The sequence below is a fragment of the Eptesicus fuscus genome, chromosome 1, assembly GCF_027574615.1.
Source record: "Eptesicus fuscus isolate TK198812 chromosome 1, DD_ASM_mEF_20220401, whole genome shotgun sequence".
In the NCBI taxonomy this organism is placed as follows: Eukaryota; Metazoa; Chordata; class Mammalia; order Chiroptera; family Vespertilionidae; genus Eptesicus; species Eptesicus fuscus.
The window spans coordinates 80,796,957-80,819,770 of NC_072473.1; the positions used below are offsets into that span (position 1 = coordinate 80,796,957).

The following is a 22,814-nucleotide window of genomic DNA, read 5'->3' on the forward strand; positions in this document are numbered from 1 at the left end:
CAGGACCTCTGGCTCCTAACTGCTCACCTGCCTGCCTGCCTGATCGCCCTTAACTGGCCCCCCTGTCAGCCTGATCACCCCTAACTGCCTCTTCCTGCTGACCTGATCACCCCTAACTGCCCCTCCTGCCAGCCTTGTCACCCCCAACTGCCCCCCTGCCAGCCTGGTTGCTCCTAACTGCCACCCCCACCAGCGTGGTCACCCCTTACTGCCCCCCCTGCTGGCCTGGTCACCCCTCATTGCCCCCCTCTGCTGGCCTGGTCACCCCCAACTGTCCCCCCTGCTGGCCTGGTTGCCGCCAACTGTGCCCCCTGCTGGCCTGGTCATCCCTCACTGCCCCCCTCTGCCAGCCTGGTTGCTCCTCACTGCCCCCCCTGCTGGCCTGGTCGCCCCACTGGCAGGGGGCAGTGGGGGTAACCAGGTTGACAGGGGGGCAGTTGGGGGCGACAAGGCTGGCAGGAGGGGCAGTTAGGGGTGATCAGGTCAGCAGGAAGAGGCAGTTAGGGGTGATCAGGCTGGCAGGGGGGCCAGTTAAGGGCGATCAGGCAGGCAGGCAGGTGAGCAGTTAGGAGCCAGAGGTCCTGGATTGTGAAAGGAATGTCCGACTGCCAGTTTAGGCCCAGCCTGTTTGGTCATCCATTCCGTTGTTTTGGATGTGATGGCCCATGGCTCTTTATATATATATAGATGCTTGTATTCGCTAGCTAGCTCACAACCCAACTCCTGTTGAATGAGAAATGACATTAGGCTTCTAGTTTCTCCTTACAGGAATACACAGACTCCAGTGAATCACTGGAAAAGTCATTTCCTTAACCTACCTTGAATTTAAAAGGCTGGAGTGAGGGGTGTCTCTCTTAGCAAAACCACACTTTTACTGCCCATATTAAAACGATATCACAGAGTAAACATTTTCACACCTAGCCAAAAGGAAACACTATGGATTCGGTCTCTGGTAAGAGATCAAAGAAGATGTTTTGGCAATTTTATAACAGCTCTTTTTTTAAATAATATTTACTTTTTAAATTTTTATTTATTGCAGAGAGGAAGGGAGAGGGAGAGATAGAAACATCAATGATGAGAGATAATCAATTACCTACTGCCTCTTGCATGCCTCCTACTGGGGATCAAGCCTGCAACCTGGGAATGTGCCCTTGACTGGAATCGAACCCAGGACCCTTCAGTCTGCAGGCAGATGCTTTATCCACTGAGCCAAACCGGCTAGGGCATAACAGCTCTTTAATGACCTGAGAATGTTGGAATTTAAGGGAACTCAAATGCATTAATTCTGAATAGTAAATTCTTAATGGAATGACCATTAAAAACAACAACACTTAGATAATATCATGATTTAGGATCTTGGTAGTTATAAAAGTCTTTTTTGGTGATAAAATTATATATAAAGAACAAATGGAGAGAAGTCATAGTCTTTCTCTTCCCCTCTAACTTTACCATTTCACTCCCCCAAAAGAGAAGAAGTGGAATTTCATTCCTACAAATTTCTTTTTTTTTTTAAATTTGGAAATTTTTATTTAAATGTTTTGTGTTCCCTTTAAACCAACACCAAAAAAAAAATTTGCCATTCAGATCAGGAGAGTCACTTCAAAGAGTAGCTGGCGTGTGTGTGCTGAGCTGGAAAGTGTCTGCCCTGCCATGCTGCTCTTCCCAGCCCATGACACCTGGGGTGGGACAGCCAATCCCAGGAGCTGGCTTCCTGGGATCCTACAAATTTCTTATTACTGGAGACTACAGAGAGTCCTGATTAGAGACTGGAATGGATTTCATGACCTTTCTGACTTCTGTGCAGTCTTGACTTTTTCCATTAAGTATCTTCTAGCCTCGATGTAGCACCAGCTTCTTTGGGCCCAGTAGAGCCCTGTGGTATGTGACCAAGACTTGACCTCTGTCATGGAAACTTAGGGAAGTGTTGATGAAAAAAATTAATTTGTTCTTCACAGGAAACAGTATAGATTTCTCTCTTGTAATTCTGGAAAAGCAGTCTGCATACTCTGATTTCCATGGTTCAGCAGGAGATCCAGGAGATAACCTCAAATGCAGGTCGGGACCTTGGAAATTGCAGGAGTGTTGGAAATTGCAGGAGTGGGGAGTGAAGAAAGCAAGAGCCATGGGAAACGCAAACAAATGGGGATGGTGGTTTCTCTATCCTCTCTAATGGGAGATGAGCTATAGGCATGCCTACTAGGACTTGACCAATCAAGTCCATCACTACCCAGGTGAATACTCCATGAAGTTGATACTGTTGCTATAGCATAATGTGTAAAACTAAAGCCATGGGTATATGGTTTTCTTGTTTGTTTTCTCTTTTATATAGAACTTTTTCATTATCTTAGCTTTAAATATTCTATTTTTAAGTCAGGATATTTTCATCACAGTGCCTTGCATTGGGTTAAGGCAGAAAACTAGATCCTCTTCCTTTGACCAAACATTCCTGTGGTCCTGAAGTCATGAACTTCCTCATGCTGAATAATCACCGGGGTGAAAAAAATATAGAAGAGTCATCACATCCATTGCCCTGTCTCAAAGCAGAACTGTTCCAACTCTATCTCAGATGGGTGGGTACCTTTTGATTTCCAGAAATATAAAGCAAAGAGACTAAAATTCTCCTTAGTCAGTTATTCTAAGTTTTAATGACAATTATGTCCTAAAGTTCTTCCTTTTATCAAACTCCATTCTTCCCTGCTATAGTTTAAACCCGTTTACTCTTTTTTATCTTCAATATAAAGTATAGCTGGTTTTCATTCCAGTTCAATATGGCAGAGAGAGTACATGAGAAAAGTCCTTGTTGTTTTCCAAAGAAGAGTGAGAATAAAATGTAAAATTAAAAATAAATCAATAAACTTTAAAACTTCAAAATCATGGCCAGGAATGAAAGATGACTCTTATGGAATAAAACATAGAAGGAAACAAAGTACAGCAATAATTGGGGCCAAAACCATATCGTCCATTGGCAGCTGGGACTGGATACAGACAGTTGGGACCACATAGCCGAGCAGGAACTATGGCGTACAATTTGCGGGGGACTAGGATCATACTCCTCACATGTAAACAAGGACTGATGTAGCTCTTCCCACCCCATGTTTTCCCCTAAAATGATCTGACTGACCAAGGTAGGTCCCAGTCCAAGATGATTATCAGGGACTAGCATTGCATGAGAAAACACAGGTAAAGACAGACCATCCAGGCATGAGGAAGTCCAAGATGAAACACTAATATACAACCTGGTGTAGAGCTTGGTAAACTACAAGGCCTGAAACAATTCCACTAGGAAAGAAGGGAAGAGAAAAACTCCCCAGGGATAATGAGTTTTTAAATAAAACTTTTAGGAAAAAAAGGTAAATTCAGAACTAAGAAAATCTCTCAAGAAACCTAACAAAAGTGAGAATTCAAACTTGAAAAACTATAGATATTTGAACAATATGAAATGGAGTTTAAATAGTTAAATGCTTTAAACAAATAAAGAGAATAAGATCCCAAGAAATAATGACCAGGGTTTATAAAACAGCAACTTGTAGATATTTTTAAATATAATTTAAAAATTGGGGGGAAATAGAGCTATTGAAAATTGAAACAGCAAATAAAACAATAGATGGTATAAATAATAGTCATAAAAAGGTTGGAGAAAGAATTCATGAATTGGAGGACAGAATTGAAGTAATATATTATTACAAGGAATATAACAAAATGGAAAAAATAAAGGTGACGTTAAAAGACAAAGAATATAAATTAAATGAACAGCAACAACATACACCAGGTGGGAGTGGGTAGGAAGAGGTCAACCAAAGAACCTGAATGCATATACGCATAACCCATGGAAACAGACTATAGGGTGCTAAAGGCCTGGGGCTAGAGGAGGTCAATGAGGGAAAAAGGATGTGTATGTAATACTTTCAACAATAAAGGTGTTTTAAAAAAATGAAAAAAATGATAGAAGGGAAAGAGATAACTTTCACAAAGCTAATGACTAAAAAATTAAATAAAAATAAATCTGAGCCTTTGGGCTGAAAAAATCATGTGCTGATCAAGCTAAATAAATAAATCACACATCTACATATGTCATTGTGTACATCAAAGAAAAATATAAAATATCAAAAGCTAGAATGAGAAAACAGGTTACCTACAAAAGAACAACAAGCAAACTTCTTATTACAAACAAAGGAAGTCAACAAACCATTTATTATTAACATCTTCAAAGTGCTAAGGGAAAATAAATATTCACCTATAATTTCACCCCCAGCCAAATTATTATTCAAGAATGAGGGCAAAATAAATACATTTTTGCATATAAGAATTAGGGAACTTTAGTACCACTACCCACAGGAAGAATTGCTAAAGGTTATTGTTAACAAGAAGAAAAATAAACTCACAAGAAAGTGAATTGCAAGAACAAGAAAGAAAAAAAAGTGAACAGCTGGTTTCTATGTATACTCTATAAAATGGTTTTTTTAAGTCTTCAAGACAATGTGTTTATTTCTTTCAATTTTCTCTTTTCTGGGATTTATGACCTCAATTTTTTAGTACTTTATTTTTCTTTCAAAATAATGCTAGCTTATACTTTTTTCTCAATACTTGCTTCCTGCTATTCAGCTGGGGTAAATGATAGCCATACTTCATTCTATGCTCTTATACCCCATGTCTGCCTCATGCCTTAACCTCCTTTCCAAGGAAGAACAATCTCTACATAGCAGGTTCAATTCCTGTGACTTTAGATCACTTTTGAAGTCTTCTGGGAAAAAACAAAACAGCTTTTACTAGTATAATGCTATATAAAAGCAATTTGGCAGATAAAAGAAAAAGCTCTGCAGATTAACCTCTTTATAAAAAATGTTTCTCAAATCTACCCAAATCCCTCCTATATCACACCCTTGAAATACAGTTAAAGTAGAAAAAGCAAATAAACGTATACAAAAATAGTAAACCTCATTCATTTATGGATTGATTCCAAAAAATAACTTTTAGGTTGATCATATAATGGGTCAGTCTCTTACATCTTGGAGCATATATTATCATCACCAATGCTCAGAACAATAAACCTGTAACATGATATGAGCTTTTGTCACCTGGTAAAGAATCGATTGTGTTCATCAGAGTGCATTTACTGATGCAGGAAAGTTCACTCTATAAAGGTGGTGACAAAAAGGGTTTGGAATTTCTTTTCCATTAAACAAAAACTCATTGTAGCAACATTTCAGTGAACAGAGTTTTCACTGAACCTCATTCCTAGTCCCATTCCTATCATTTTTTTCCTAGCACATTTGGTTTCTCTCTTGTTCTTCCTTTACTACTTAAAAAATTACCATCAATGCCCTACACTAGTGGTTCTTCACGTTTTTAGTGTCGTGTCCAATGCCTTTAGGAATAACAATAAAGCTATGGATTCTCTCTAAGGGAATTGACACATATTTGTCGTTACACAAAACATTGCAAACAATTTAAAAGGGCTCCTTGACCCCATAACGCTCACCCACGGACCCCAACTGCAGCACCTCCTTCCTAGAGGAAGACAAAAAAGACTTAGAGGACTATAAGATTTCTACTACCGAGATCCCAAAATTGTCACTTAGCTTTTCCTAGGACTGCTGTTGGACCCACAAACATTCTCTGAATCATTCCACATTTGCACGCCTCTGGTTTGGGAGCCAGGCCCTAGCCAGATGTGAACAAAGTGTCTTTGAGGCAGCCCTTGCCTCAGACTAATACCCTAGCCACAAACCGTGAAAGTAGACATCCTAACAGCCTTGTGAAACAGTCTCTGCCCGCCTTCCCTTTAGATTTGCTCTTAACAATGTGTGCATAATAACTGCAGTCTGGAAGAGGTGACTATTCAGCAGGCAGGCAGCTTTACACTGTCATAAACCTCGCTATTTCAGCTCCTTTGATTTATGACGAGCCCCTCATCATTTAGAAGCTATGCTCAGATGCAATTCCAGCACTAATTGCACAGGACACGTGCCACCATGCTACAACTCCCTTGGTGCCCACTTCCCATGGCAGGAAGAGGCTGTTTATGGTAAAAAATCTCTGGGCCACAATTCCCTTCCCCCAATTGATATCCACCTTCAAATGATTAAAAGCCCAATGAAAATCTGTTACTGGGTACCCAATAACTTATTAGAGCCTAGAATTTGCCCCACTTGGGCTATAAACAGTATTTAGGGGCAAGTGTGGGCTGCCTAAAAGTGTCCTATTGTTATTTCTGTCTGGAAGTTTCCCTTCTGGGAATTAGAGAGATGGAGTGGGTTGGGTAGAAGAGGAAGGAAGGAGAACCACACCAGAGAAAGAAAGAGGCTATCAGGTTTACCTGGGCAGCGAGGGCAGCACAGATGAGGAATATGCACGGGAGAGAGGCAATGAAGACTTGGACATCTGACTCGGCTGCAAATCACATTCCCATTCTGAAAGATAGGAGGCAACAACAACAAAAAATCAAATGTCTTTCAAAGGTCACTGGGATCATGACAGTTTGGGAAACAGTCATGCAGGGACTCACCCAGACAGTGAATAATGCATTCCTGAGGAGCGGAATGAAATCAGCATTTTTCTTTCCTTTTCTCATCACTAGCACTTCTGCTGGGTTGGTTGTTAGCTTATTGGCATATTTTTCTAAGATGGGATCTCTACTGCTCCAGTTTTCAAAGCCTTCTTTTTCTCACTTGACTCTGTGGTGTTTCTACCATTCCCCAGCTCTAAGTGCACGTATTTTCCAATAGTCTGGTCTGATTTCACACTTACCTGCTCAATGCCATGGAAGGGATAATGAGCTATGGATCCCCTGAGGAGCTGACTACCCACCCCTGGGCAAGGAGATATCCCTAGCACTCGAATCCTAGATTCCATATAACCCTGCCTTGGTGCAGTAGGTTGAGTGCCTTCTCTCTTCATTTCCCTATTCAGTCAAAAAAATTTTTCTGAGCACAAGACTAGAGTTTGGAATTGAGCTGAATAGCTAGTATGCATGGGTGGGGCAACTGAGTCCTTGCCTGATTTACAATTACATTATCCTTAGCTCTGACCACTCTCAACCATTGTTAGAACAAAGGAAGACTTTGGAAATCAATTTTCATTAACATTTTCCATCCATAATTCAGTAGAAGAGAAGGTTACTTGTATCTGTCAGGCTATTGTGGGGGGAGAAAGTGATGAAGAGAATGGAGAAAAAAAGTGTCTAGCACTTGAGCTATTGGCATCAGGATCATATTAACATTTTCACTATCTGAAGACAGCAAAGCCTTAGCCCCCAAGGGTTAGCTGTCCATTTCCAATGTATTAGTCAAGAATCTGATACAATCATGCCATACCGGGTAATATTAAAACAGTCCCCAGATGCTCCATTCAATGGCTCCTCTAATCATTTAAAGAGGCAGACTTTCTATATCCAAATCTGAATCACTTTACCATAAACCTCCTTCTTTTTCATGTACTTTCTAGAAGAAATCTTTTTAGCGTTGCATTTGGAAATACCACAGAGCCCCCCTTATGTGTCACACTCCTCAGAGCCAGGTGGTGTCATCTTGAAGTGAGATCAAAGCACACCAGAAACCACTCCTTGTAGGTTTAGTGCTACTGTTGTCTAGTGGGTAGAGGGCAGGGATGCTGCTAGACATCCTATAATGCACAGAACAACTATTGCAACTAGGAATTATCTGTCCTCAAATGTCCCTAGTGCCAAGATTGAGAAACCCTGGCCTAGGATATGCTGGTAGAGGTTCAGAAAAATAGAACATAGCTATGGTCTGGGATTAAGGCCATGGAAAGAAAATGGGACTACCTACTTTGTCTATTGCAAAGATAGTGTTTAAGGTATCAAAAAGCCTCTCGTAGTGATTTGTGAGGAACCAAGGCCAAGCCAATCACTCTAATCCTCACCAGGTACAGGACAAGGTTTCACAACCTCAATCTTAATTACAGTTATTGACTGAAACAACATACTAGTAAAATACTGTCTCCCAATGAACTGACGTATAATCTGCCCTATTCTCTAAAGACCATCCCTAAACATGGTTTCCAAAATAACAATGTTGTCTTACAATTCAGACACTACATGGAGCTTTTTCCTTGATTCCCACTATCAAGCTATTCTTCCTTCTCCTTTCATGTCCTATATCACTTGGCTAAGAGACCATAAGTATATGTCCATAGCAAATACTCAAAGCTCCCATGAAAAGTCAACCCAAAAGGCAATAAAAAAAATAGACAGGAGATGTGTAATTTTACTTGTGATCTGTTTCTTATCTTATTTTAGGATTTTAACACCCATGCTCCCTGGCCATCTGGGCACTGAAACACCTCTGCATGTTGAGGAACAAACTTGAAAATCACAGCCATGAAGGATCGTACCTCTGAGCAGATGCAGTTCACACAGTAAACCAAGCCGTATGGTTCCAGGTAGGGATGCCATCTCTCACCCACTCTGTACTTCTTGTCTTGAAACATACAATATTTCTCTGAATCTGTGAGGAAGGAGATGAAGAACATGCCTGTTAGAAAGCACAACCAATTCACAAATCCAAAGGCAATCACAGGTTCCATCTGTTTTAGTGTACATCAAGGAAAGAGGCACAGATAATATTTACAGAATATTTACTATGACTCAAGGTTTCACATGCTTTGTTTATTTGATCTGACAATGACCCAGTAAGGTAAGCACTACTATTAGTTTCATTTTATATATGAGGGAAATCCAGGGCCATATAACCAATAAGTAATTGACATGAGACTCAAACCCACGTTTGCCTGACAGTGAAGCCAACATCTTAACTCCTGTTCTGTTATACTGACAATATAAAGAAGCATGTCATGTGTCCTTTTGAAAAAGGTTGTGCTCCACTTGCTTTGTAAAAGCAAGTTAATATCTAAAAATGTGATCTATCAGAACATTCTCAGAGTTGCCTTGTGGTAATATAGGAGTGCTGGACTAAATAAATTGTGTTAGGTCCCTATAAATGGATTTCCCCACAAATTCTAACATCATTAAATAATTAAACAAACATTTGAGCATTTAGTTTGTCAGGCACTATGCTAAGTGTTAGATATAAAATGGTAAGCAAAATACACACAGTTCGCCCTGGCCTGTGTCATTCAGAGCATTGGCCCACACACCAAAGGTTGTGGGCTCGATTCCCAGTCAAGAGCATAGATAGCTGGGTTGCAGCTCATCCCTGGCCTGGTTGGGGCAGGGCGTGTGAGGGAGGTAACCAATCAATGTGTCTCTCTCTCCCCCTCTCTACCTCCCTTCCAATTTCTCTAAAAATTAATGGAAAAAAATCCTCAGGTGAGGATTAACAAAACAAACAAACAAACAAACAAACAAACAAACACAGTCCTTGCTGTCATTCAACATAGTAGAGGACAGGAATAGGAATTTAGAAGAACAGAAAATAAACATGAAAACATGTTCACTGCACTAGTAATCAGAGATTCAAATTAAAACTACACAGAGATCATTGTCTCAAGTTGCTTACTGTTTCAAAGACCCTCTATAATTCTAACTATCCACACGATAAATTACAATTTAATTTTCAAATCTTTATTTCCAGCTTCTTTGAAATGATGAACTAGGATAAAAAATCTGGGTGTGAATCCTCACTCACTCTAGCTATATGGCATTGAGAAAGTCATTTAAACTCTCTCAATCTCAGGTTTCAACATCTATGAAAAATGAATTATGTGTTTCTCATGTAGATGTTGGAGGATTTAATGAAACTGTTTGTAAATTATAAAATGCTACAAAATGTGATTCTTTTCTAATTAGAAAAAAATGCATGTTCAATGTAGAAAATTAAAAGACATATACCAATACATAAAAAGAATAAAATAAAAAACATAAAATTATATAGAGTAAAGAAATATTACACCCAAATCCAGCCTGAGAAGACACTTTTAATATGTTAGTAACTTATAAATAGCCCCTGGGTTGAAGAAATAAATGAAAAGGTAAATTAGAAAAGCATTTTGTACTAAGTGAAAATGAAAACACAACATATCAAAATTCAGCCAAAGATGTACTTAAAGGGAAATTTATATCACTAAATACTTATATTAGAAAAGGAGAAAAGTCTCAGATCAACACCTTAGAAACTAGACAAAACAGAACAAAATAAACCAAAAGGAAATAGAAGAAAGGAACACTGAAAAAACAGAAATTAATAAAATTACAGAGAGAATATCAATAGAAAAAAAATCAATGAAACCAAAACCTGGTTCTTTAAGAAGACAAATAAAAGTGATTAAATTTTTAGCAAGATTAACAAAGTTAAAAAGAGAGAAGATGCAAATTACCAATATTAGGATAAAAGAGAGGACTGCATTAGAAATCCAACAAATATTAAAAGGATAAAAAGGGAATATTATGAATAACCGAGTAATATTATGAATTACACCAGTAATTCAACAACTTATATGAAATGGATGTATTCTTGTTAACAATAAACAATTATCCCTCGTGAACATAGATACAAAAATATTCAAAATTTTAGCAAATTAAATTCAACAATATATAAAAAGGATAATACTTTATGAGCAAATGGAATTTATCCTGGAAATTAAAGGCTAATTCAATATTCACAAATCAATCAATATAACTCATCATATCAACAAACTGAATAAAAAACATGCAATCATTTCAAAAGATACAGAAAAAACATTTGACAATATCATACACCCATCCATTCATGACAAAAACTCTCAACAAGTTAAAAAAAGGCCTTTCTCAAACTGATAAAGGCCATCTATAAAAAATTTATAGCCCTAGCCCATTTGGCTCAGTGGATAGAGCATTGGCCCGAGGACTGAAGGATCCTGGGTTCAATTCTGCTCAAGGGCATGTACCTCAGTTGCAGGGTCGATCCCCAGCCCTGGTGAGGCCACATTTGAGAGGCAACTAAGTGATATGTCTCTCTCACATTGATGTTTCTCTCTGTCTCTTCCTTCCCTTCCACTCTCTCTCTAAAAAAAAAAGACAATGGATGCAAATAAAAATGACAATGAGATACCATCTCACACCTGTCAGAATGGCTATCATAAACAAATCAAGAAATGATAAGTGTTGGCAAGGATGTGGAGAAAAATGAACCCTCATACACTGCTGGTGGGAATGCAGACTGGTGCAGCCACTGTGGAAAACAGTATGAAGTTTTCCCAAAAAACTAAAAATGGAACTGCCATTTGACCCAGCAATCCCACTTCTAGGAATATATCCCAAGAAATCAGAAACACCAATCAGAAAGATTATATGCACCTCTATGTTCATAGCAGCATAATTTACAATAGCTAATATTTGGAAACAGCCTAAGTGCCCATCAGCAGATGAGTGGATTAAAAACTGTAGTATATCTGCACAATGGAATACTATGCTGGTGTAAAAAAGAAGGAACTTTTACGATTTGCAACAGCATGGATGGACCTGGAGAGCATTATGCTAAGTGAAATAAGTCCATCAGAGAAAGATAAGTATAACATGATCTCACTTATTAGTGGAATATAATGAACAACATAAACTGATGAACAAAAATAGATCCAGAAACATAGAAGCAGGGAACAGATCATCAAATGTCAGAGGGAAGGCAGGGGAGGTTAGGAGGGGGTTGGGGTAAGAGATTAACCAAAGGACTTGTATACATGCATATAAGCATAACCAATGGACACAGACAATAGGGGGATAAGGGCCTGTGTTGGGGGCACGAATGAGCTGGGAAAGGTCAATGGGGTGGAAAAGGAGACATGTAATACTTTCAATAATAAAGAATAAAATCCTATCTAATAATAGAGTAACATGTAAATTACCATCACTCCGCTACGCCCACGATTGGGCAGCGGGAGGCTGGGGGGCGGGACTCGGGGTGGCCTATCCGGCCATTGAGAGGCATGGATCTGCTGCCACTGAGGGGGATTACCCTGCTGTTGAGAGGTGCAGGGGAGGAAACTCCCACCCCCTGCGCCTCTCAACAGCAGGGTAGCCCCCCTCAGCGGCCGCGGACCATCAAAAGCGTGGGAGCTGGGTGCCTGTCTGCTCCGGCACCAGGCCTTTCAGAAGCCTCCGGCTCGGCGGAGGCTTCTGAAAGGCCTGGTGCACCAGCGGACAGGCACCCAGCTCCACCACGAAAAGTGAAAGTGTGTAGGGGACCCAACACGTGCATGATTCAATCATGCACTGGGCCTCTAGTAATAAAATAAAATAAAATAAAATAAAATAAAAAATAAATTTAAAGACAATGGAAAAATATCCTTGAGTGAAGATTAATAAAAAAACACACACACAAACAAACAAACAAAACCCCCTAAAGCTAACATCATACTTAATGGCAAAAGACAATGCTTTCTTCTTAAGACGGGGAATTATGCAATGATGTCTGTTTCAACACTCTTGGAGATACTAACCAGTGAAATGTGGTAAGAAAATGAAGTAAAAGGCACTTATATTGGAAAATAAAACTATTTCTATTTATAGATGATACAAATTGTCTACAAAGAAAAATCTCAAAGAATCTATTTTAAAGTTACTATAAATAGTAAGAGAATTTAGCAAGAATGCAGAATATAAGGCCAATATAGAAAAGCCAATCACATTTATATAATCTCAAATGAACAATTAGAAATTGAAACTTGAAAAATTACCATTTGTAATAGCTCCCCCAAAACATGGAATATTGAAGTATAAATCTACTAAAATATGTGTAAGATCTGCACTCAGAAAACTACAAAACACTGTAAAAGAAATCAAAGAAGGCCTAAAAAATGAAAAGTTGTACATTGTTCATGGACTGGAAGACAAAATATTGTTAAGGTGTCAATTCTCCCTAAAGTGATGTATAGATTCAATGCAATAAAAATCCAAATAAGAGCAGCCTATTTTGTAAAAATTAGTAATATAATTAAAAACAATAGATGAAAAGGCAAAGAAAGTAGAATAGCCAAAACACTTTTGAAAAAGATGTTGTAAGACACACACTATGTGATTTCAACAGTTATTGTAAAACTATAGTTTTGAAGACAATGTGGTGTTGGCAAAAGGTTAGACAAGCTGGGCTGGTGTTGCTCAGTGATTGATTGTCGACCTATGAACCAGGAGGTCACAGTTCGATTCCTGCTCAGGGCACATGCCCGGGTTGCAGGCTCGATCCCCAGTAAGGGGTGTGCAGGAGGCACCCAATCAATGATTCTCACTCATCATTGATGTTTCTATCTCTCTGTCTCCCTTTCTATCTGAAATCAATAAAAATATACTTTTTTTTTTAAAAAAAAGGTTAGACAAATATATCAACAAAATAGAATGCAAAGTAAAAAAATAAACCCACACTTATGTAGTCAATTAACCTTCAACAAAGGTACAAAGACCATTCAATGGAGAAACAAAAACCTTTCAGCAAATGCTGCTGGAGTATTTGAACAGTCTTATGCAAAACATAAAATAAAATAAAATGAAGTTTAATCCATATCTCATACCATATACAAAAATTAACTCAAGATGACTCATAGATAGGCTTTAATGTAAACCTTAATACTTTAAAACATCTAGAAGAAAATACTGGAGGTTATCTTTGTGGTTTTTGGTTAGGCAAAGATTTCTTAGATATGACACCAAAAGCATAATCCATAAAAAATATTATAAAATAGAATTTTATCAAAATTAAGAACTTCTGCTTTTGAAAGACTGTTATGAAAAAAAAGGAAAGCTACAGACTGGGAGAAATATTTTGTAAATCACATTTCTGATAACTTTTATCTAAAATCTATACATACAAAGAGGGAATATGCCAATTGCCATTATGGTGTCCCAGTAATGACCAATTTGCATATTGATGCTCGAGCAGCAGGGGCAGGTGGCCAGAGCCAAGTTCCCAGGGGGTTTGAGGAGAGCACCTGATAGGAGCCTGGACTGCAAAGAAGGAAGAGGAAGCAGCCAAGGAAAGCTCTTCCAATCCCCCTGCATGGATACCCTACCCCAGCCCCCACACCCCCAGGGGGATGGGGAGGTTGACTGGACAATGAGAAGACGCAACCTCAGGGTAGCTGCAGCCCGCACCTCCGACTCCCGATCTCTTCCCCTGCCACCCCTGCCAGGGGCGCCCACAACAATAGCATACTTGTGACCACCCATCAGAGCCCCTGAGGAACCCGGGGCCCGCAGCCTACCACAGCTGGGCCCCCTCCACTGGGGTTAGGCACACCTCTCCTCCCTAGAACTCCAGACCTGGGTGGAGGCAGGCCTGAGTGGCCTCCCAGGGTCAGACCTCCCTGCCCCCACAGCAACAGTGTGGTCTCTGCAGCCGAAGTGCTGAACCTCGCTGGGGGCATGGCTAAACCTGCCCTCCTAGCCTGCTTGGTTCCACCCTGGCTCCACCCTGGTCCAGCGCCCACCCTGCTCCTGGAGATTGGAGCCCTGCCCTGAGCAGTACAACTGGAAAACAGCCACATACAATTTAAAGAATGGCACCAAGCGGGAATGTTTGACAGTTACTCCCCCTTTGGCCTTGCCAGCCCCCTAGCCCCCCTCTAACTCCCTACCTCCCACCAGCACCTCCAGGGACGACCACTCCTACAGGGCTGCTGGCTAGAGCCCGCCCCTCCGAGGCCTGCAGAACCCTCTAAAAAGCTTCCATAGCTATAGTTCCAGGACGCAATCATGCCCTCCTCCCTTAATCAGCACCTACTACCTGCAAGGGTACCCGTGGGCAGTTGGGCGCGAGCAGGCTGGCAGGGGGGGCAGTTGGGGCTTTCAGGCCGGAAGGCAGAGTGGTTAGGGGCAATCAGGCAGGTAGGCAGGTGAACGGTTAGGAGCCAGTGGTCCAAGATTGTGAGAAGGATGTGGCATCGGACTAAACTGGCAATCGGACATCCCCCAAAGGGTCCCAGATTGGTGAGGGTGCAGGCCAGGCTGAGAGACAACCCCCCCATGCATGAATTTCATGCACCGGGCAACTAGTATATAAATAAACCTCAAATTTTAAGAATAAGAAAACAAACAACCCAATTTTTAAAATGGAAATGTAATTTGAATAGACACTTCAACTAAGAAGATACACAGATATCAAACATATCATTAGTCATCAGGGAAATATGTATATTGAAACCATGATGAGATATCACTACTCACCTCACCTGTTAGAATGGCTAAACTCAAACAATGAAAGTAGTAAGTGATGATGAGCAATTGGAACTCTCCTCATACTTTGTTGATGGAAATGCAAAATTAAATATACTCTGGAAAACAACTGTCCAGTTTTAAAGTTAAAAAATACACTTAATATACAACCCAGAAATTCCAATCCTAAATATTTTCCTGAGTGAAATAAAAATGTATATTCAAACAAAAACCTGTACATCTATAATAATAAAAGCATAATATGCTAATTAGACCAGACAGCCAATGACCTTCAGGACATCCTTCCGGAGGAAGATGGGGTGGCAGGGCCAAGGCAGAGGCAGTTAGGGGCGATCAGGCAGGCAGGAAGAGGGGTTAGGGGCGATCAGGCAGGCAGGCAGGTGAGCAGTTAGGAGCCAGCGGTCCTGGATTGGAAGAGGGTACAGGCCAGGCTGAGGGACCCACCCCCCCAGCCTGTGCACGAATTTCATGCACCAGGCCTCTAGTATTTGTATAATGTGGCTCTATTAATAGTCAGAAAAACTTGGAAGCAACTGAAATGATCCTTAACTGATAAATTTATAAAAATCCAAACAATGGAATATCAGTCAGTAATAAAAAGAAATGAAAGATTGATATACACAAAGATGAATTATAAAGGCATTATGCTAAATAAAAAACAGACTCAAAGTCTACAAACTATATGATTCCAATTATTTTCCTCTGGAAAAAGCAAAACTATAGGGATAGAAAATAGATGCATAGTTGCCAAAGATTGGGTGGGGGGAAGTATTTTACTACAAAGGGACACAGAGTAAAATTTTTGGGTGATGGAGCTATTTTACATCTTGATTGTGGTGGTGCCTACACTACAGAATTATTTGCCAAAACTCACAAAAATGTACTCGAGAAAAAGGATAAATTTTCTTGCATGTAAATCATACCTTAACTGTATGATAAAAGAAATATATAAAGAAAAGAAAAATTACATATAATTGCACTACCAGAAGATAACCACTTTTAATATTCTAGTAATGTCTCTCCAGTCTATTTTTTTCTTTCTTAAGGCTGTTTTAGGTTCACAAAAAAAAAAAAAAAAAAAAAAAAGAGCAGAGAGTTAAAGAGTTCCCAGATATTCCGTTCTTTACCCCAACCCCACTTTCCCATTATTAACATCTTAGCATTAGTATGGTACATTTGTTACAATTAATGAGCCAATATTTATATACTGTATTAATATTGACTAAAGCACATAGTTTACATGAGTCCACTTTTTGTTTTCTATAGTACTGTTTTATAACATATGTTAACTAATCCTACCTAATAATAGACAAATATGCAAATTGACCATACCTCTGGCCACAAGCCACGCCCACAAACCACGCCCACCATCCAATCAGAGCGAGCATGCAAATTAACCCAAACCAAGATGGCTACAGCCACAGAGAGCAAGGTTTCCTCGGTAACAGAGGAAGCCAAGCTTTCCGCCTGCCCTTGCCAGGCCTAAGCCTCCACTCAAGCTACAAAGTTTCAATTATAGAAGGTAAACAAATTCAAATAAATGGCAGCAGAATGGAGCTTGAGAGAGCAGGCCAGGGTTGCTGGCGGCAACAGGGGAAGCAAAGCTTTCTGCACACCCTGGCCGGGCCCACGCGCTTAAGGCAACAAACTTGCAATTATAACCCCAACAGAAATGGCTGCTGGCCTCGGAGGGAGCCCCAGGCTTGGCTCCGCTGCAGGCTACAAAGTTTCAATTGTAGAAGGAAAATAAATTCCAGATACCAGGGCCTCTGCTTGGGTTGCCAGGGGGCGTGGCAGGCCTGCAAACCACCACAGGCCCCTCGCTCAGGCCGTCCCACACCCCAAGGGAACCCCCACCTGGTCCGGGATGCCCTTCAGGGCAAACCAGCTGGCCCCCACCTGTGCACCAGGCCTCTATCCTATCTAATAAAAGAGTACTATGCATATTGATCATCACTGCAACACACAATATAGCTGCCCCATGTGATCAAAGATCCTGCCCCCATGTGGACACAGGATGGCCACCACAAGATGGCCAGCAGGAGAGGGCAGTTGGGAGGCACCTGGCCTGCAAGGGAGGGCAGTTGAGAAGGACCAGGCCTGCAAGGGAGGGCAGTTGTAGGTGACCAACTCTGCAGGAGAGGGCAGTTAGGGGTGACCAGGCCAGCAGAGGAGGGAAGTTGGGGGCAAACAGGCTAGCAGCAGAGTGATTAGGGGGTGATCAGGCTGGCAGGCAGAAGCGGTTAGGGGCAATCAGGAAGGCAGGCAGGCAAGCAGTTGGGAGCCAGCAGTCCTGGATTGTGAGAGGGATGTCCGACTGCCCGTTTAGGCCTGATCCCACCCCTAGAGGGGTCCCATATTGGAGAGGGTACAGGCTGGGCTGAGGGACAACCCCCCTCCATGCACGAATTTCATGCACCGGGCCTCTAGTATAGTATAAAACTATTGTCACTGCCCTAAGAATCCTTGAAATCTGCTTATTCATCTCTTGTCCCCTCCATCCCCCAAACTCCTTAAAACCACTGATATTTTTACTGTCTATAGTTTTGTAGTTTTTTCTCAAATAGACCTTGTACACATTTTGCTAGATTTATATCTAAATATTTTAAGGGTTTTAGGTGATAATGTAAATGGCATCATGCTTTTAATTACAAATTCCCATTGTTCATTACTGGTATATATAGGAACTCGATTGACTTATGTATCACCATTATCCTTCACCCTTGCTATAATCACTTATAATTTCAGGAGAGTTTTTTAATTGATTTTTTTGGATATTTTACATATGCAATCATCTTATCTGTGAACAAAGGTAGTTTTATTTATTCCTTCAAAATATGTATATTTTATTTCTAATTCCCATTTTATTATATTAGCTAGGACTTCAAGTATGATGTTCAATTAGTGGGACATCATTGCCTTGTTCCCGATTTCAGGAGCTAATAATCTAGTTTCTATCCATTAAGTATGATGTTAGCTGTATATTGTGGTAGATATTCTTTATGAAGTTAAATAAATTTTTTATTACTACTTTGCTAGATAGTGTTGTAGTCTGTCAAATGCTTTTTCTACAAATAGTGCTACAATCATGTGATTTTTCTTCTTTAGCAAGTTGACATGATGAATTACATTAATTAATTTTTTAATGTTTAAACAGCTTTGTATGCCTGGAATTAATCCTCTTGGTTTTGGATTTTTTTATATTTGCCAATATTGTTTGAGGATTTTTGCATGAGAGATATTGTTCTCTAAAGATTCTTCTTATAATGTCTTTGCCTGGTTTTGGTATTAAGGTAATGTTAGTCTCATAGAATGAATTTGAGACTATTCTTTCTGCTTCTATTTTCTGAAACAGATTGTAGAGTATTGGTATTATTTCTTCCATAAATTCACCAGTTCACTATCTGGGCCTAGTGCTTTCTGTTTTGGACAGTGATTATTTATTGATTCAATTTACTTAATAGATATAAGCTTGTTAAGATTGTCTATTTTTTATTGTGTGAAATTTGGTAAGTTCATCTTCTAGAGCTTTGGTCCATTTCTTTTCTAAGTTATCAAATGTGTGGACATAGAATTGTTCATAATATGCCTTTATTAGCCTTTTGATGTCCACGGGATCAATAATGATGGCTTTTCTTTCATTTCCAATATTAGTAATTTGTATCTTCTCTCTTTTTTTCTTAGTTAAAAAGATTAGAAGTTTATCTACTTTATTAATCTCTTTAAAGAACCAGGATTTTTTGTTTCATTGTTTTTTTTTACATTATTTTCCAAGTTTTACCTTCATTTTTTCTCCTTTAAATTTTATTTTATTTTTTTAAGTTTTAGTTTTTTTCAATTATGCTTGACAAACATTATTATATTAATTTCAGGTGTACATCCCAGTGATTAGACATTATGTAACTTACTAAGTGATCATCCTGATAGATCTCACACCCATCTGACACCATACACAATTATTAGAACATTATTAATTTAAATTTATCTTTATTGTTAAAAGTATTACAGATTTCCCTGCCCCCACCACTGATACCTTCTACCCCACCCTTGCCCCCTCTCCAGGACTTCACCACACTGTTGTCTGTCCATGCGTTATGTATATATGCATATACGTTCTTTAGTTAACCTCTTCTCCCACCTCCCCCTTCCCTCTGAAATTTCTCATAGAATATTCTTGACTAGATTCCCTGTGCTGTCCTTTACATCCCTATGACTACTCTGTAAAAACCAATTTGTACTTCTTAATCCCTTCACCCTTTTCACCCATCTTCTCAACCCCAATCCCATCTGGCAACTGTCAAAATGTTCTCTGTATCTATGGGTCTGTTTCCATTCTGCTTGTTCATTTTGTTTTTTAGATTCAATTGTTGATAGATATGTATTTCTTGCACTTTTGTTGTTCATATTTTTTATCTTCATTTTTTCTTCTTCATGAAGAAGACCCTTTCACATTTCATATAATACTGGTTTGGTGGTAATGAAATCCTTTAGCTTTCTCTTGTCTGGGAAGCTGTCTTTGTATTCTAAATGATAGATTTTCCGGGTAGATTAGTCTTGGTTGTAGGGCCTTGCTTTTCATCACTTTGAATATTTATTGCCAATCCCTTCTGACCTGCAAAGTTTCTTTTGAGAAATCAACTGACCATCTTATGGGAACTCCCTTGTAGGTAATTAACTGCTTTTCTCTTGCTGCTTTTAAGATTCTCTCTTTGTCTTTAACCTTTCGCATTTTAGTTATGATGTATCTTGGTGTGGGCCTCTTTGTCTTCATATTGTTTGGGACTCTGCACTTCCTGGACTTGTATGTCTACTTCCTTCACCAACTTAGGGATGTTTTCTGTCATTATTTTTAAAAATAGGTTTTCAATTTCTCTCTCTCTTCTTCTTCTTCTGGCACCCCCATGATGTGAATGTTTGATTGCTTGAAATTGTCCCAGAGGCGCCTTACACTATCCTCATTTTTTAAATTCGTTTTGCTGTTCTGCTTCCTTATATTCCAAATCTCTGATTTGATCCTCTGCTTCATCTACTCCACTGTTGATTCCCTGTAATGCATTCTTTATTTCAGTTAATATATTAGTTGTAAATCTGGTTTGACACCAAGAGCAGGTGAGTATAGCTTCCACCTACTCTGTAGCAATCTTGGGATCCTGAGGCTAAAACAGTTTTAATTGGAAGGAGAAACAGATAAATCCACTATTGTAGTTGGAGACTTTTATACTCCTCTTCATTTCTGACTGTTTCCTTTTTATTTTTTCTAGTTCTGCTTTTATGTTTCCTATCTTTTTGTTGAAGTTCTCACTAAGTTCATCTACTCTTCCCCTAAGTTCCTTGAACATCCTTATAACCAGTGTTTTGAACTCTCCATCTAGTAGATTGCTTGTCTCCATCTTGATTAGTTCTTTTTCTGGAGTTTTGTTCTGTTCTTTCATTTGTTCTTTCATGTTACTTTGTCTCCTCATTTTGGCAGACTCCTTGTGTTTGTTTCTATGTATTAGGAAGAGCTACTATGTCTCACAGGCTCAGTGGACTGGCTTTATGTAAGTCCTGCACTGTGGGTTGGGCCTCTGCAAAGCTGATCCTCCACCGTGATCAGAGGTCTGTGGTTGGTGCTTTCAGCAAGCCCTTGCCGCTGAACCGCCTGGGTTAAATCCCTCCCATTGATGTGCCAATAGCAATCAAGGCTCAACTACAAGAAGAGGGTGCACCTAGCCCTCACCAGGGGTAAACCTTGAGTGTCAAGCATGGATGATCAAGGAGGCTGTGACACTGAATCCTACAGCACATCTTTAATTTTTTTTAATTTCTTTTGTTCTGCTTACTTTGGATTTGATTTCTTCTTCTCCTTCTTCTCCTTCTCCTTCTCCTTCTCCTTCTCCTTCTCTTCTTCTTCTTTTTCTTCTTCTTCTTTTTAGTTTCCTAAGGTGAAGCTTCGTTTGTTGACATCAAATATTACTTTTTTTCTAATATATTAATCTATGTAATAAATTTCTCCTATGTACTGTTTTCATTGCATCCCATGAATTTTGATAAGTTATATTTTCAAATTCAAAATATTTTAAAATTTATCTTGAGATTTATTTGACCTATGTGATATTTAGAAGTGTATTATTTAATATCTAAATATTTGGGGATTTTATAGGTATTTGTCTGTTATTGATTTTTAGTTTAATTTCAGTATGGTCTGAGAGCATACTTTGTATAATTTCTATTACCTCAAATTTTTTAAGATGTGTTTTATGATACATGAATGTGGTCAATCTTGGTCATGTTCCTTGAGAGCTTTAGAGTAATGTTTATTCCGCTGTTGTTGGATGAAATAATTTATAAATACCAGTTAGATCTGATTGATTGATGGTGCTTTTCAGTTTAATTATATCCTTACTGATATGTGTTCTGGATATCTTAATTACTAAAAGAGGACTATAAAAGTCTCCAACTACAATAGTGGATTTATCTGTTTCTCCTCTCAGTTAAAACTGTTTTAGCCTCAGGATCCCAAGACGGCTGCAGAGTAGATGGAAGTTACACTCACCTGCTCTTGGCATGAAACCAGATTTAGAGATAAATTATAGAATAATCAACCTGAATAACCAATTGAAGGCTAGCCGAACTGAAATGTTATAACCAAGGATTTACAGAAGAAGCCACACAGAGACATAGAAAGGGCTGGCCCTGCACACGTATATGGCAGCTTAGAAGCTGGAGGACTATCTCAGCTGCAAAACTCCCTACCCCCAGGAGCATGGGGTCTCAAACCCATTCAGGGACCCCAACCCAGAGCAACAGAGGCAGAAAGAGGAGCCCGCACAGTATCTGGTGGTGAAAATCAGTGGGGATTCAGTCTGCCTAGGAGAGAAGGGAGTTTGCTAGAGACCCAGATACCACCTTCCCAGGGTTGAGCACTCCTATTGTTGTTACAGCACCAGCCTGGGGAGTGCAATGCCTGGTTTTCCAATTACCTGCGACACCACTCTGCCATGCTCAGGTCCTGCAAACAGGTGTGATGGCTACACCCAGCAGGGAACTTCAGGTCATTTTTGTTTTTAAGAGAAACTCTTCATAGAGACACAGACAGTGACTGAACTCTGTAGCTTTGGAAAGGGAAACATTCTTCCCCACATTGAGCACATAGTCAGTGCCCTCCACACCTGTTTAACACTTGGACTGCCCTATCATTCTGTGGCCCTTCCCTGTTGAGTTCAGTCATGCAGAGGGTTTCAGAGTGCCATGCAGAGCTGAGATTTTCAGAACACTGTCTCCTGGAGAGGCTTTTGTCCAGGAATCAGATGGGCAGGTTCTGGGTTGTGTGGCTACATCATAGGGGGGGTACTACTATTTCCCCTGTGAGCTCAGTCCATGCTATCCCAAGAAAAGAAAAAAGTGCCCACCCCCCTCCTACAGGCCTGTTGGCACTACCACCAATGGAAGACTCTTTGGATCTGCCCCCCTCCAGTCCTGCTGAGTTGTTTCATGGGGGGAGGGAGGGCTGCTCAGAGTCAGGACATTTGAAGTGTATCCCTTAGAAACTATTGTCTGGGACTGGGATGAAGTTCTTGGCACCCTCCTGCAGGCTTGGCAGGCACTACCCTCAACTCTTGACCTGTCCCTCCCCCTGCCCCAGAGGCTCTGCTCTATTGAGCTTGCTCCTGCAGAGAGGACACCCAAACTGAACCTACAGCATGCTCCTCCTAAGGGA

General features: G+C 40.0%; 1 protein-coding gene across 1 annotated transcript in view; it reads right to left on the minus strand.

Annotated features, from left to right (window-relative positions):
- Positions 1 to 22,814, minus strand: part of CHRDL1 (chordin like 1) — a 213,753-nt gene that overhangs the window by 131,114 nt on the left and 59,825 nt on the right. The window contains exons 3-4 of the mRNA XM_008159404.3: positions 8,353 to 8,465; positions 6,317 to 6,410 (exon numbers count right to left, since the gene is read on the minus strand). Of these exons, the coding sequence (XP_008157626.3) occupies positions 6,317 to 6,410; positions 8,353 to 8,465 (207 nt within the window). The remainder of the gene's footprint in view (positions 1 to 6,316; positions 6,411 to 8,352; positions 8,466 to 22,814) is intronic.